The sequence below is a fragment of the Entelurus aequoreus genome, linkage group LG20 (genome assembly GCF_033978785.1).
Source record: "Entelurus aequoreus isolate RoL-2023_Sb linkage group LG20, RoL_Eaeq_v1.1, whole genome shotgun sequence".
Classification (NCBI taxonomy): domain Eukaryota; kingdom Metazoa; phylum Chordata; class Actinopteri; order Syngnathiformes; family Syngnathidae; genus Entelurus; species Entelurus aequoreus.
Genome location: NC_084750.1, coordinates 18324196 through 18341304, shown reverse-complemented (window position 1 = coordinate 18341304; position 17109 = coordinate 18324196). Strand labels below are relative to the sequence as shown.

Genomic DNA, 17109 nt, shown 5'->3' with positions numbered 1-17109 from the left:
TAGGCTTCACTGCAATAGGAGTTATGATTGTGATTGTTATGATTTTTTTAGACCTTTAACATAAAAACTGTCGCCGCCATTATGATGTGCAGTGTTGTTTTTAAATGACCGTAAGTCTTGAACTACAGAAAGTATTTCAATGGTTGAAATCTACGCTTTTGAGTGATATTCGAGTTATTACAGTAATCTACGTCACAGCAGCTCAGACCAGGAAAAAAGCAGAGTGGGCGGGGTTTGTTTTCAGAGCAGCCAGCCCCAAACGCATGTGTCAGGAACAGATGCGGGAGCAGATTTTTACGTGATAATATATCATATTGTGGGTGTTTATTACACTTTGCATTCTTATTTTGCTGTTTTTTACTTGATTGTAAAAGATGTCTATGGAGGAGCTGGTCTGAGAAGTAAGAGGAGTGACGTTCATGTGCTAATATTCAGTGTTTTATTGTTCTTAGTTAACATTGTAAATCCCACTTTCTTTATTTTCATGTACATTTTGGGTGTCCCATTCAGTAAAAAACTGTAAAATTCCATTCCGCTTTTTATGAGGTGGTCTGTCTTAACTTTTTTAGAACGTTCTGTTCCTGAAAAAAGGGACCCAAACACACATACTGTACAGCAGATTTGTACAGCTAAATGTGTACCGTATTTTTCGGAGTATAAGTCGCTCCGGAGTATAAGTCGCACCGGCCGAAAATGCATAATAAAGAAGGAAAAAAACATATAAGTCGCACTGGAGTATAAGTCGCATTTTTTGGGGAAATTTATTTGATAAAAGCCAACACCAAGAATACACATTTGAAAGGCAATTTAAAATTAAAGCTGCAAGCAGCATTGGTCGGGCCCGCATATTTGGCAGGTGCTAGTCCTAAGTGTCCAAAAACTTATGTCCAGTGTTAGTCCTTAGTGTCCCAATACTTTTGTCCAGAGTTAGTTCTTAGTGTCCCAATACTTTTGTCCAGAGTTAGTTCTTAGTGTCCCAATACTTTTGTCCAGTGGTAGTCCTAAATGTCCCAATACTTTTGTGTAGTGTGCCTACCTTCCTGCTTTTAAGCAGCCATCTTGAAACACCAGCAGCATCAGCGCAGCGGAACAGTGGTTCTTTGAAGGCTCGTAAAATCACAGCAGCGGAGCAGCATCAGCGCAGTGGTTCTTTGAAGGCTCGTAAAATCAAAACCGTAGCACTTATCAAAACTCTTTGAGTATCCTTCAATCAGAAGGGTTCAATCTCTCTCCTGTAGTAGTTTGAAGCCGAAAAGACAAACGCGCTCAGAGGAGATAATGTTTGATGTATGGTGACCGCTTTTTACAAAAATTTTGTTTTGAAGGGGGGATATCAAACTTCCTGTTGATTTTTGCTGAAGGATGTCAATCTATGAAATGTAGGTCTAAGTGAGACCTACATAGAGGTTTTTGTTTCATGTCTCTAAGACGTTCCTACCAGAAGTGACAAGCAGTTTTGTCCCTGTTTTATTCAAAAATTGCGCTATAGCGCAATTTTGAGTATTGGGGTTCCTGTTTTTCATTAGATCGCAATTTCCACCAGAGTTTGGTGAGTTTTGAAGTATTTTAAGGGGGTCAAATTACAGCTCAAAGAGGTATAAATTAGTGTTTTTAGTAAATTGTTGTCTTGAAGGGAGAATTGCCAACTTGCTGTTGGTTTTTGCCCGAGGATGTCAAATTATGAAATGTAGGTCTAAGTGAGACCTACATAGAGGTTTTTGTTTCATGTCTCTACGACATTCGTACTGGGAGTTACAGGCAGTTTTCTTCCTAGGGGGCGCTAGAGCGCAATTTTGAGTTTTGGGGTTTGGTTTTTTGACTAAAGAGTTTTGTTCGCGTTTTTTTATGTGTGTGTCAAATTTGGTGAGTTTTGAAGCATGTTAAGGGGGGCAAAGTAGTGCGCAAAGCTGCGGAAGAAAAAAGAAAGAATAAATAAAACCTTACAATAACAATAGGGTCCTCTGTACCATTGCAAAGGACTCCCTTTGGGATTCCTTTACAAAGGGACTTGCGGTCCTTAATAAATAAAGAATAGTGAACAACAGGCTGAATAAGTGTACGTTATATGAGGCATAAATAACCTACTGAGAACGTGCCTGGTATGTTAACGTAACATATTATGGTAAGAGTCATTCAAATAACTATAACATATAGAACATGCTATACGTTTACCAAACAATCTGTCACTCCTAATCGCTAAATCCCATGAAATCTTATACGTCTAGTCTCTTACGTGAATGAGCTACGGTAAATAATATTATTTGATATTTTACGGTAATGTGTTAATTTCACACATAAGTCGCTCCTGAGTATAAGTCGCACCCCCGGCCAAACCATGAAAAAAATTGTGACTTATAGTCCGAAAAATATGGTATATATCATTTATATACACACACACATACACCTTGGCCCCCCCAGACACATTTTCTTCTCTCAATGTAGCCCCGCCCAGCTCTGGTCTACACCATATACAAGTCACTTTAATATTTCTACGGTAAGTAATGTAGAAAAGAGCTTAAAAAAACGCTTTACCTTTCCACCTCTGCCCTCTGACTGGGGTTTGTGATGGCTGCAATGTACTGCATGATGTATTTACTGGCTTCTGTTTTCCCAGCGCCACTTTCACCTAAAACACACAATGGTTGTGCAATAACATACAGCAAAACAATCATAATAAATAATAAATAATAAAACACATGTGTCAATCCCACCATACTGGGAAGAGATCAAAATGAAGTAAGAGGACCGACCTGATATGACAATGCAGGTGTCTTTGGCTCGTCTCTTCATGGCCTTGTAGGCAGCATCAGCCACCGCAAAGAGGTGAGGCGGGTTTTCGTACAGCTCGCGACCACGATACGCATCGATCCTATCTTTCCCGTAAATGTCCATCTGTCGATACGGGTTCACGGACACCACCACTTCTCCGATGTAAGTGTAGATCCGACCTTTCTCATACCTGGCAACAACAACAACAAAAAAGGTTACATTGATGGCTTTTTCTCTCCACATACTCTCATCGGGGGAATTATTGTCACATCAATGTTGGGATATGCTTTCTAAATACAAGTTTGAATATCTAAATTACAAGGGTCAACATTAAAGTCTGTAGTTTTAAATATACACTATATTGCCAAATGTATTTGGCCACCTATCCACAATCAGGTGTCCTAATCACTTGGCCCGGCCACAGGTGTATAAAATCAAGCACTTAAGCATGGAGACTGTTTCTACAAACATTTGTGAAAGAATGGGCCGCTCTCAGGAGCTCAGTGATTTCCAGTGTGGAAATGTCATAGGATGCCACCTGTGCAACAAATCCAGTCGTGAAATTTCCTAAATATTCCAAAGTCAACTGTCTGCTTTATTATAAGAAAATGGAAGAGTTTGGGAACAACAGCAACTCAGCCACGAAGTGGTAGGCCACGTAAACTGAGAGAGAGGGGTCAGCGGATTCTGAAGCACATAGTGCAAAGAGGTCGCCGACTTTCTGCACAGTCACTTGCTACAGAGCTCCAAACTTCATGTGACCTTCCAATTAGCCCACGTACAGTACGCAGAGAGCTTCATGGAATGGGTTTCCACGGCCGAGCAGCTGCATCTAAGCCATACATCACCAAGTCCAATGCAAAGCGTCGGATGCAGTGCAGTGTTTCCCATAAACTGCCAAGATACCTGTGGTGGTGGGGGCGTGGTCACCATGACATCATCGAGTAATTTGCATAATTTACTACAATATGATTTTCTCTAAAAAGGCTAAAAAAATGTATACTTACTAATTAATAATAACAGTTTTGTTTTAAACGTCCATCCATCCATTTTACAATATAATTAAAACACTTTATGTACATATTTATATACAGATTTGAACAATAAGTTATTCACTGAAATATATTTATTAATTTTGGTTCTTACAAAAAATATATCTTATAAAATATAAAATATAAAATGTCTCTTAAAGCTCTGCCCCTTTAATTAGTGCATACTAAATCATTTAACTTTAGCCTACTACTACAACCATATTATTTACCAGCAACATAAAGTGAAACAGAGGCAGAGGTGTCCTGCCACAGTCAGTAACAAATAAACAGAAAACAGTAGTGGTCAAATACAAATAAGGCAACAAGAGAAGTATCCTACACTTCTCTTTAGTAAAGTAAATCTGAACAGCCTATATGGGCATCTACATCAACTATATGATTTGCCTGAGAAGCTGGACAGGACAAAAAAAACCAAGTTTTTTAAAAAAAAAAATGTATTTATTTGTGGCGGACGTAATTCTTTCGTGGCGGGCCGCCACAAATAAATGAATGTGTGGTAAACACTGCAGTGGTGTAAAGCGTAAATTAAATGATGGTATTACGAGAGGTATTCTTTAAAGTCAGACTCATTAGGACATCACTGAAGGCCTGTGTGTGAAATGCACGGCCCGCCACCGGCAAAATATGTTCTAGACCAAAAATCACTCAATATTCCCTGCTGCTTGCTGGTGTTTCCATACTTGAGTTATTGTGTAGAAATATGGAGAAATAACAAAAAAAATACACTTCATTCACTAACCGTGTTATAATAAGTCAGAATAATACATAATGTTGGATAGACAATATCTAAACTTTTTTTTTTTTTAAACCAAAAGTATTGAAATTCCATGATTTTGTGCATTTACAAACAGCTAACATTTTGCACAAAGCAAATTATAACCTACTACTCAATATTGTACAACATTTCTTCTCAACAAGAGAAATACAACCTTAGAGAAAATGTTTACTTAAAGGTGCACACATTTCAAACCTCTAGTAGATCAATATGTGGAATTAAATTACAGTACATTGTTTAACAAAAACGTTAGACAATTTAATATGGACCACTCTAAGAAACTGTTCAAATGCATAGTGTTAGTTTATTGGGAACATGCATGCATACAACATGATACATCACAATTTCCAGTTTCTCTATTCAACATGTTCGAAAAGGAGTAGGAAGAAGCAGAGCTTATTTAATCCTACCCCTTTTCCTTTACATAGTTGCTAAAACTTTTGTTTACTTCCTGTTCTCAATGTATTCACAATATACTCCGTAAGTAATAACAATAAAAATAAATACATACATAAATAACAATTGGTGAAGTAAGTTATATTTCATATGGTGAGATGAGTAAGATTATCTAGAAAATGAATGGATGGATGAAATAAATTCAGAATGTTTATCACGGTTCTTCTTCTTTGTAAACACTAAGTTTGCAGAGTTTCTTGATTTATTTGGTTATTCCATAATTTGATTCCACATACTGAAGGTCTTAAGTGTTGTACGTGCGTACAAATGTTTTAAATTAAATTTTTCTCTAAGATTATATTTCTCTTCGTTTGTTGAGAAGTGTTGTATATTCTTGGGTAGCAGATTGTAGTTTGCTTTGTGTATAATTTTAGCTGTTTGCAAATTCACTATGTTGTGGAATTTCAGTATTTTTGATTCAATGAATAAAGGGTTTGTATGTTCTCTATATCCAACATTATGTATTATTCTAACTGATCTTTTTTGTAACACCGTTAATGAGTGAAGTGTACTTTTGTAGTTATTTCCCCATAGTTCAAGGAAGAATAACACTAAACGTTATTTAGAATTGAGACAATATCATCCAACACATATTTAGCAAATGATATGAATCACAAGATTATGTCAACATTACTGAAATGAATGTATTTATTTAGGTGCTTGTGTTACAGATTGAAATAGTAAGTGAGCTAATGTGTTGTGAATTGTTTAAAAATGGAAAAAGGGGCGGGATTAAATCAACTGCTTTTTACTACTCCCTTTCGGACGAATTGGAACAACTATGCAATAATAGTATAAGTGCTTCAAGACAACTTCAAAGACGCGTTGACCGATGTATTTTATATTTTAGTCGACAAAATGTGCTGTGATTTTAGTCGACAAAAAGGTTGAGAAATTACGTCGACTAAAACTGGACTAAAACTAAAATAGATACAGTAAAGGGAAAAAGTTTGGACACACCTCATTTCAATGAGTTTTCTTTATTTTCATGACTATTTACATTGTAGATTGTCACTGAAGGCAGCAAAACGGACACCTGTGAAGTGAAAATAATTTCAATGCGTTTTCTTTATTTTCATGACTATTTACATTGTAGATTGTCACTGAAGGCAGCAAAACTGACACCTGTGAAGTGAAAACCATTTCAGGTGACTACCTCTTGAAGCTCATGGAGAGAATGCCAAGAGTGTGCAAAGCAGTAATCAGAGCAAAGGGGGCTATTTTGAAAAAAATAGACTATAAAACATGTTTTCAGTTATTTCACCTTTTTTTGTGAAGTACATAACTCCACGTGTTTTCATTCATAGTTTTGATGGGACAATCTACAATGTAAATAGTCATGACAATAAAGAAAACTCATTGAATGAGAAGGTGTGTCCAAACCTTTTGGCCTGTACTGTATTCGTCAAAAGACTGTTAACTAAATTAAAAACAGCTGTCAAAATTAACACTGGAAGTAAAAACATAAATGCGGCAAGATGATGCTCTTTTACATATTTTACTGACTGCACCTCCGCAGAGACACTTCTTTACATTTGACAAACTCCTATTCCGCATGACGTTTTATACACACACACAGTACATCCACTATCTAGTTCACCAGCAAACAGCTTTTCAAACATCTATGTGAACTTTGAGATCCGATTCTCGATTGTTACGATACCAATACGAATCGCATGTATTAACTATATATTTAAAAAACGTTTTATGGTGGGCGTTGACATCTTAACAATATCAACACTATACTTAAAATGAGTTTCTTAATCTCCTTTATTACATACAATTGTTTGGCAAAAAACAAAGTCAAAAGTACACAATAACTCAACAAAAGCAAAAACCATCTATTCATTTAAATTAGGGATGTCCAATAATGGCTTTTTGCCGATATCCGATATTCCGATATTGTCCAACTCTTTAATGACCGATACCGATATCAACCGATATATACAGTCGTGGAATTAACACATTATTATGTCTAATTTGGACAACCAGGTATGGTGAAGATAAGGTACTTTTAAAAAAAAGATATAAAATAAAATAAGATAAATAAATTAAAAACATTTTCTTGAATAAAAAAGAAAGTAAAACAATATAAAAACAGTTACATAGAAACTAGTAATTAATGAAAATGAGTAACATTAACTGTTAAAGGTTAGTACTATTAGTGGACCAGCAGCACGCACAATCATGTGTGCTTACGGACTGTATCCCTTGCAGACTGTATTGATATATATTGATATATAATATAGGAACCAGAATATTAATAACAGAAAGAAACAACCCTTTTGTGTGAATGAGGAGGGAGGTTTTTTGGGTTGGTGCAATAATTGTAAGTGTATCTTGTGTTTTTATGTTGATTTAATAAAAAAAAATAAAATAAAAAAAAAATAAATAAAAAAAACGATACCGATAATAAAAAACCGATACCGATAATTTCCGATATTACATTTTAACGCATCCCTAATTTAAATACTTTGGTTTTTGCCCTCCAAGTCTTCCTGTGTCTAGGGAATTATTCCATGAGTTTGTAAACGTTAACAAAAACAACAAAGAATGATTTTGAGAAAAACATTGACCCTAATCACTTTAGTATCAACCATATACCGATAATACCCTTGGTATCGACACCACCAATTTATGCATCGATGCTTCCTCCTCTTATGCGTTGTCGACAATGCTGACACACCAACAGTTGTGACATTACCCTTTTTTTTTTTAGACTTTTATTTTGTTAATATTTGCTTACTTTCGGCTATAAAGTGGTTCCATCCACACTTAAAAGTTTACTATGCACATACAGTATTTCTTCCGTTGATTCTATCTGGCTTAGCGTTAGCATGCTTGCTCTAAATCAGGGGTCAGGAACCTTTTTGGCTGAGAGAGCCATGAAAGCCTAATATTTTAAAATGTATTCCCGTGAGAGCCATATAATATTTTTTAACACTGAATACAGCTAAATGCGTGCATTTTTAAGTAAGACCAACATTTTCAAGAGTATAATAAGTCTCTTATTCTTTTCAATAACATTGTTATTCTGAGGCTAACCAATAATAAATAAAATACTTCTTACCATTAATGAGACTTCTTGAACAGGGGCTGTAGAAAATGGATGGATGGATGGATTAAAATGCATGAGAATGTTTTATATTTTGAACGTTAGTTTTAACACTGTGATTACCAGCTGAATTATTCATTACTGATCGTGTTAAGCAACGTCAGCTAAGATTTATTTGAGAGCCAGATGCAGTCATCAAAAGAGCCACAGGTTCCCTACCCCTGCTCTAAATGATCAACAGGTTTAGCCTCGTCCCCCAGTGATAATGCTACGAGATGATCCTAAAGATCAGGCCCGGCCCTAACCAATCTGGCGCCCTAGGCAAGATTTTAGGTGGCGCCCCCCCACATCGGCAGTGAAGTGTATATACTCACAAGAAACCAAATAGCTTTGTCTTTGACCTTTTTTTTTAACTTAAAGAAAGCAAATTAACAATCAGAATAGTTAACAAGATAAAAAAAAAATATGGATAAATACAAAAAATAAATATATGAAATACAATATTTTTTACATACATAAACATAAAATAAAACGTGTCAACAAGTTGCATAAAATAAATTAAAAATACAATATAAATAAGGCACTGCACAAAACAAGATATCAAACCAGTATGACTTTAACAACTATATTACAAAAAAGGGGATCCTACAGAGTTCTCTATTTGTGCTTTTTAATATTGCATTAACTAGAATGACTTACAAATTACTGTACACCAGGGAGTACTGTAATTACCTAACGTTACATTATTATTTTCCATAACAATTTAGCCCCCTCCACAATATTAACACGACGTTAAAACAGAACTAGCTATTTATTGATTAGCAATTGCCGAATCATGTAACATTAGCTTAATGCTAAAAAGCCAGGTTACTATCACATTCTGTAACAGACAAATAATTTCATGTAGGCTAACGTTACCTACCTGCTACCTCTGTCTTTTTCTTGTTTCTCCTCTTCTTTTCTCCCCTGGGCACCTGACAGTTTTGGCCTTTTTGACATCTTGTGTTGATTTTTTTATGTGGTGACGTCCAAAAAGAGTCATGATACGGGAAGGGGGGGGGCGCGTAATGTTGTAACAAATAATATTTCTATTAAATAGGCTTTACTTTGCATTTTAATTAACGTGGGATTATTTTATGTATTTAGAAATAATAGTACCAACTTTTTTTTTTTTTTCCTCCAACATTTGTGGCACTGGCATGGCGCCCCCTGATGGACGGCGCCCTTAGCATTTGCCTATACGGCCTATGCCACGGGCCGGCCCTGCTAAAGATGGCTGCTGGTTGCACGACCTCTGTGCTCTTGTGTGCCCTCCTTAGTATGCTTGATGTTACCCTCTTGTTTTCATGTGCGCTTTTGCCTTTTAGTTCGAGTTTCTTCTGGACTGCCGGTTTACGTGACTTCAGTGCTGCTTTTTGGTGCTTTTTTGTGGACTTGTGGATCTGCCTCGGGGGGAGCCTTTTTGCCTTTGCTCGGTTCATTGTATCGGAGTCTCTGGAGTCCGCGTTAACAGAAATGAGGTTCCAGTGGGGATGTGCTGGAAGAGACGGGGCTGCGAAGCTGGTGTTGAGCATTGGGATGGACGAGCTTCACTGAGTCTTGGCTGGATGAGCCTGTATCGGACCGGACATTGGCCAGGAGCTGGTGAGCAGCCTTAAAAACCTCTAAAGGCTTAGTGGCCACATGCGTGGACAGCACCTTTTAGCTCTTATTTCCAAAATTGTGTACACTACTGAATTGGGGTCTTATGGCTCCTTATGTGGACACTTATACTGCCATCTGGTGGTGTCAGAAGAGTATAACATACAATGCAATTTGGAAAAAAGTGTAAAAATAAGAATTAGCATGTCACTAAACATGAAGTACACGTTTGTTACTTATGGACTAAGTACATCATATCAAAAGATTATTCTTAGTTTTTATTCTAATTAGGGTCCAATAAGCCCAAATAGCAAAGAGAAACTAAAAAAAGCATGTAAACAAACAGCTTGGGCCTTAAGAGGTTAAGACGGATTTGGGTCTCTCGGTCACTTTGTTGGGTCTGTTGTGGTCTCTAGTCACAGAGGCCTCTGCAGGGCAAGTGTTTTGTTGGTTGTCTATGCGTAGTACAATCGTATGTGAGCAATATGGATTTATTTGATGCTCATTTTTGGTTTCTCGTTTTACTTTTGTAGCTGTATGTAGAAATGGCGCCGCTGAAATGGCAGCTGGTTTCATCAGCTCTGTCCTCTTAATATCTTTTGTAGAGATGTCCGATAATGGCTTTTTTGCCAATATCCTGATATTGTCCAACTCTTAATTACCGATTCCGATATCAACCAATACCGATATACACAGTCGTGGAATTAACACACTATTATGCCTAATTTTGTTGTGATGCCCCGTAGGGATGATGCTCGAAACCGGTTTTCCCGGTTGTTCGATAAGAAAAGAACCGAGTCCTCTGACTCGAATCCCTTTTTGACAACCGGTACCCGTTATTGAGGCCACTATAGTAAAGAAAAAGAGTTGGTTCTTTATTCGAATTCCTGGGAACGAATCCCAAATGGGCAATATTATGCCCATTTGATTGTAGACTCTTACTGACACCTTGTGGCGATATGAAAATACTACGCGTCATTAGTCTGGCCACTTCCGGGGTAGACATGTCAGTTCAGTTCATGAGACAATTGAGAAGTAGACAAGTTGTGTTAGGTCTTACAAGCCTTGGAAAAGATAAGTCTGTAAGTAAACTGTTTATCTTGTTTATGTAACTCAATATTAAGGTGGAAAGTGGTTAAATTTGATACTAAGATGTTTATTGAAAAACGATTTTTGTGCACTGTTTCAATGGATGATTTGAGGACTTAAAATGGCTGCCAGTCGTGTATTTCCACCATCGAAATAGTTTCAACACTCAGAAGTATTTGTTTGATGATAGTACTGTATATTTGTGTGAAGCTAATATTTACATATTGTGTATTAAATTTGAGTACGTTAATTGAATCACATAGCTTATACATTTGTCATTGTGTGTATTTCAGTTTTTTTTAAAAATAACAGTCCAGTGCAAGACAAAAGTAAAGATAGGAAAAGACAAAGCAAGATTAACAACAATAAAGAGCCTAAATGGATTAATCTGCTTTGGAACTTTATTAGACGTCTTGGATTGTTTGTATGTGTAGTTAGTATGTTCCAATAGCAGCAAAAGTGCACTTTTTGGAGAGCTGTATTATTTTCAGTTTTGTGCCCAAGGGACTGATTTTATTTAACACTATATTATTATTTATACACCTATAGTGATCACAGAGACAGGTTGTTTTTGTGTTACTGTATATTTTTGTTTTTCTGAAAAATCCCACTTAATATACTTTGGGTAACAACAGTCAATTTTTTTTTTTAGGGGGGTAACAGTCAATATTTATTTATTCATTTTTATTTATTTTCTTATAAAATAAAAGTGAGCTTTTGTTAAACCAAATATTGTGTTTTTTTCCATGTACAACAACCTATCTGGATTCAATAAGAGAATCGATAAGGAATCGGTTCGATAAGAGGATTCGATAATAGGCTCGAACTCGATAATTTCTTATCAAACATCATCCCTAATGCCCCGCTGGATGCATTAAACAATGTAACAAGGTTTTCCAAAATAAATAAACTCAAGTTATGGAAAAAATGGCAACATGGCACTGCCATATTTATTATTGAAGTCGCAAAGTGCATTATTTTTTTTAACATGCCTCAAAACAGCAGCTTGGAATTTGGGACATGCTCTCCCTGAGAGAGCATGAGGTTGAGGTGGGCCGGGTTGGGGAGGGGGGTGTATATTGTAGCGTCCCGGAAGAATTAGTGCTGCAAGGGGTTCTGGGTATTTGTTCTGTTGTGTTACGGTGCGGATGTTCTCCCGAAATGCGTTTTTCATTCTTGTTTGGTGTGGGTTCACAGTGTGGCGCATATTTGTAACAGTGTTAAAGTTGTTTATACGGTCACCCTCAGTGTGACCTGTAAGGCTGTTGACCAAGTATGCCTTGCATTCACTTGTGTGTGTGAAAAGCTGTAGATATTTATGTGATTGGGGCGGAACGCAAAGGCTTTGCCTTTAAGGTTTATTGGCATACTTCTCCCTACGTCTGTGTACCACTCCATACAGCTGTGTTTTAAAAAGTTATACATTTTACTTTTTGAAACAGATACCGATAATTTCTGATATTACATTTTAAAGCATTAATCGGCAGATAATATTGGCAGTCGGATATTATCGGACATCTCTAATCTTTTGTGTTCTTTATTTCCTTGTTTTTATGTGTTTTTACCCTATTTGTTTAGTTCCAGTTTATTTCAACCATGCATACGATACAATGTAGACTTTTTTGAACATGCAATTTCCCCTCCCCAAAACATTTACCAGACATACAAAAAAATTGACTAAAAAAATAAATGTTCACTGCAGAGGAGGCTGGTTCTAATTAGGGTATATTTGAGTCTGTATAATCACGACCCTATGTCAAGTTTACCAAATCCCAAATGAATTCAAAATTGTGCACACAATTCTTCTTTTAAAGAATCATTGAAGATGTGATTTACACAATTTAAGTCAGACTTTTGATAAACTGAATGAAGTGTGTGCCGAAAGAGTATCTTGGCCTCATGTTCCTTGTCATTTTAACATTAAAGCTGAACTTCAACATTTCACCCACCCGTGTCTAGCAGCCAGGAAATGGCACAAGAGTGCGCGCATACTGAAAGCCGGAAATGAAACTCGGTTCCATCTCCTGGTGGGTTAGTCAAGGTGACAGTGGCGGAAACGACAATCACTAATTTGCTGTGTATTTTGTACAACAAAAAAAAACTATGGAAGATTTTGAATGGGGAAGATTTTGAAAATACTTGCTTGAGACAAGTCCTCTACCAAGACCAATATATGTAAACCTGGCCACAATTAAATAGAGCAAAGCTGAAAATCTTCAAGCCAGCATGGAGCCACACCTTTATCCAGATCTGCACCAAATGCATGGTTCTTTAAGAGCCTATGAGAGTCCCTCTATAAAAATGTAGTGGTTATAATGATAGTAGGTAGGAGGAATTTTAAATACATTCAGGACACATTTCTAGTTTGGTCTAATGTCAAAAATCTGGTACAATTACATACCGTAATTTCCGGACTATAAGCCGCTACTTTTTCCCCTCGTTCTGGTCCCTGCGGCTTATACAAGGGTGCGGCTTATATACGGCCTGTTCTTCTCCGACACCCACGAAGAGGATTTGGGTGGTTTTAGTACGCAGGAGGAAGACGATGACACAATGATTAAAGACTGACTTTTCATATACCGGTAGGCTGGTTATTTTGATAACGTACAGGCGAGCACTTTGTATTACTTTGCACCGTTGTATTATTTGTACTCTGCACGAATGCTGTTCGCCATGTCAAAGATGTGAAAGTTTGATTGAATGATTGAAAGATTTACTGTTAATAAATGGGACGCTTTGCGTTCCCAAACAGTCATCTCTGTCCCGACAATCCCCTCCGTGGTAGCAGGAACCCCTATATACTACGCTAATTACACATCAAAACCCTGCGGCTTATAGTCGGGTGCGGCTTATATATGGAGCAATCTGTATTTTCCCCTAAATTTAGCTGGTGCGGCTTATAGTCAGGTGCGGCTTATAGTCCGGAAATTACGGTAATTCATGATTTGCCATGTATACAAAACCATTACATACTTGAAATAAAACAAGATGCAGTTGGTGTAGACCACCTCCTACTTAACGTAGGCTGTTTCTTTGGACAATTGATTGGATGCAAATTTAAACAGATGTAACTTTTGGTTTAAGGGTGTGGGACTTACTAGTTTTTCTTACCGGCAACAAAACAGGAAGTGTCACATGGTGTAGCCCTTCAAATAAAAAGCGGTCTTACCTCAATTTGAGATTCTCCATGAACTGCTCCATGGTCACCTCATCCAGGAGCACAAAGTCAGACTTCCCAAACTCAAGGCCCTCCATCTCTGCCATCCTTTGGTCTGGATCCAAGACAGGCAAGACTTAAAGGGAACAGAAAGTGACTGAAAAAAAAAGAGAAGTATGACTGACTTCAGAGGCCAGGCCGAGTAGATAGTGAGTGGCGGGAGGCGTGGCGAGCGCTTTGGTGGATTCTCACTCATGCAGTTGTGGTCTGCAAGTAGCAGCGTGTCATCCTGCCAGTCAGCGTGTGCGGGAAAGCACTTTCTGCATCCTCCTCTGCAGCTTCACTTCCTGACATGTGCTTAAGTGCCTTTCTCTCAGAGACCAAATTTATTTTATATGGTCGGTTTTAAATGTTGGAGTTGGAGAAACAGCTTCTAGGAGGACCTGTCACACTTTGCAAGGAACATCTTGAGTGTACAATAACTTCCTCACAACTGTAACAGAGCAAGCATGTATAGATATTTATTTTCATTTACTTACCTCCAAGTTGATCCTATATGTAGTGAAACAGAATTAAGAGATACAGTACCAAGAACAAAAAGAGACCCCAATTCAATGTAAAAAAAAAAACATTTATTTCTTACTCACAAGCAAACATTGGATGATTCTGATATTCATACATCTTGTCTCTCGTCACATCGTGCTTCAAACTTTGCAGTTTTACTGCATCGCATATTTTGGTCATTGTGGCCCAAAATAAGCGTTTATTAAGCATAAAAATGGCCAAAAGAACTAAAGAATCAGTAGTACAAGAGGTTAGTTCCAAAATATAAAGGAATTGTGCATTCTGTGATAAATGCACTACAGGACCAATTCAGGATCGTAAAATAAGTCTGCTTTGGCATATTTTACTGGCAAAGTCCCAATCAAAACTTGCTGTCGTACAAAGCCTGCTTTGTCGTGTCTTCCACATTTGTGAGCACCATTAATGAACTACTCTCAAATAGTCTTTTATTTTATTTTTTTATGTGTCTGTCTATCTGTGTTGGCCCTGTGATGAGGTGGCGACTTGTCCAGGGTGTACCCCGCCTTCCGCCCGAGTGCTCAAGCACCCCCCGCGACCCCAAAAGGAACAAGCGGTAGAAAATGGATAAATGGATATGTATTTTCTATTATGTCTACAATATGGATCAAACAAGTCCAATAGTGACCATGTGGGTGCTGGGGCTCTCATGTTAAAAACTGTATTGAGAAGGTCATAAACAAAGTTGTTTATGCTCTGGCTATGGAAATATGTGTATCTGTAATATCTTCACGGAAAATAACTTACCACAAGCGGGCCCAGAACCAATTACCGTAATTTCCGGACTATAAGCCGCACCAGCTAAATTTAGGGGGAAATACAGATTGCTCCATATATAAGCCGCACCAGACTATAAGCCGCAGGGTTTTGATGTGTAATTACCGTAGTATATAGGGGTTCCTGCTACCACGGAGGGGATTGTCGGGACAGAGATGACTCTTTGGGAACGCAAAGCGTCCCATTTGTTAACAATAAATCCTTCAATCATTCAATCAAACTTTCACATCTTTGACATGGCAAACAGCATTCGTGCAGAGTACAAATAATACAACGGTGCAAAGTAATACAAAGTGCTCGCCTGTACTTTATCAAAATAACCAGCCTACCGGTATATGAAAAGTCATTCTTTAATCATTGTGTCATCGTCTTCCTCCTACGTACTAAAACCACCGAAATCCTCTTCGTCGGTGTCGGAGAAGAACAGGCCGTACATAAGCCGCAGGGACCAGAACGAGGGGAAAAAGTAGCGCCTTATAGTCCGGAAATTACGGTAACAGCAATAAACGACTGGACATGAATTTAACTGCCTACCTACAAGTAAAGAGTCTTGCAATGTAGATTCCTTCTGTGGCTTAAGTTCATCCACAATTGGCCTCAAAGGCACCTTTGACATCCAGGCTACTTCAAGGAGGCATCATGCAGTGAACCCTTTTCATGGTCCGGGTATGAAAATCAGCAGCACCCTTTTCTGTCCAGCCAGTCGTGCAACCCTTTAAAAAACAAAATCAAGAAAATACTTTGTTATACTTTCACTATATTTTACAAAAATGATTCATCAAATCAATACACTAACATCTGGAGACAGTATTTGGAGTATTGTCCATTATTATTAAATATGACTAAATGCAAGCTATGAATGTAGTGTTAACTGATCTACCTGCCACTAGAGGGCGCCATACTACAAATAAAAACGCTCACTTGACTGAATGTTTGCCCTTTTCTGTGTAGAGAAGAAATGCATTTGTTACTCTAGTTCCTCCATGTAGAATCAACATCAAGGAAGATGGTAAACAATGATCAATATTTACTATTTTTCCTATAACCCTGCTATTAAAAGGGACCGTGCAGGGCCTCCATCAACCTAATCTCTCTAGCAGACACTTAAGCAAAGAACAAAGTCAGAGAAGATGCATGCACTTAAGGCACTCAGCCAGTGATGCGTTTACAGCCACACAAAAAGTCAGACAACTCTGACATCACACAACATGTAATTCCAGGTCGTTACACTATGATTTACCAATCAAATGTGTGCCTATTCTACTGTCATTTTTTAAGATTCTTCATTTATAAATATTAAATCAGGAAATGATGTTATGTTAAAGAAATACTAGTAAAAATATATTGTACAAACAAAGTTACAGGATCGTACACATGATCCCATGCTTACATCTCATTGTGCAACATGTGAATGTTTTAATGGGAACTAAATGCGATATCTGAAAGGGGTACAAATTGTTTCCAAAGCAGGACCCCCAACCAGACATACAATACTAATACACAGCTCATGAAAATCCATATTTTGTGTTATTGTCATTGCAAGTGGCCCAAAACATTTGTATTAGAAAATAACCTAATGGAAATGACTGCTGTCATTTCATTATAATAAGAAATGTAACTTGTTATTTAGTCATGTTTGGGACAGATGTTCCGCTGGTGGGGCTACATTGTGCACGTCTGACGTCGCTCAACTGGAGTTGATTTATTTTGGGAAACCTTGTTACATTGTTTAATGCATCACAACAAAATTAGGCAT

General features: G+C 37.5%; 1 protein-coding gene across 3 annotated transcripts in view; it reads right to left on the bottom strand.

The window, feature by feature from the left end:
* myo1g (myosin IG) overlaps positions 1-14397 on the bottom strand; it is a 135948-nt gene extending 121551 nt beyond the window's left edge. Inside the window, exons 1-4 of one of the 3 annotated variants that reach the window (XR_009822148.1) lie at positions 14247-14397; positions 14007-14151; positions 2751-2959; positions 2533-2626 (exon numbers count right to left, since the gene is read on the bottom strand). Coding sequence is in view for 2 of the 3 variants with exons in the window: in XM_062029560.1 (XP_061885544.1) it covers positions 2533-2626; positions 2751-2959; positions 14007-14101 (398 nt within the window). In the remaining variant the exon portion in view is untranslated. Of the gene's footprint in view, positions 1-2532; positions 2627-2750; positions 2960-14006; positions 14157-14246 lie in introns of those variants that run through there. The other 2 variants (XM_062029560.1, XM_062029561.1) reach the window with 2 other exon arrangements.
* Positions 14398-17109: the final 2712 nt, after the last annotated feature.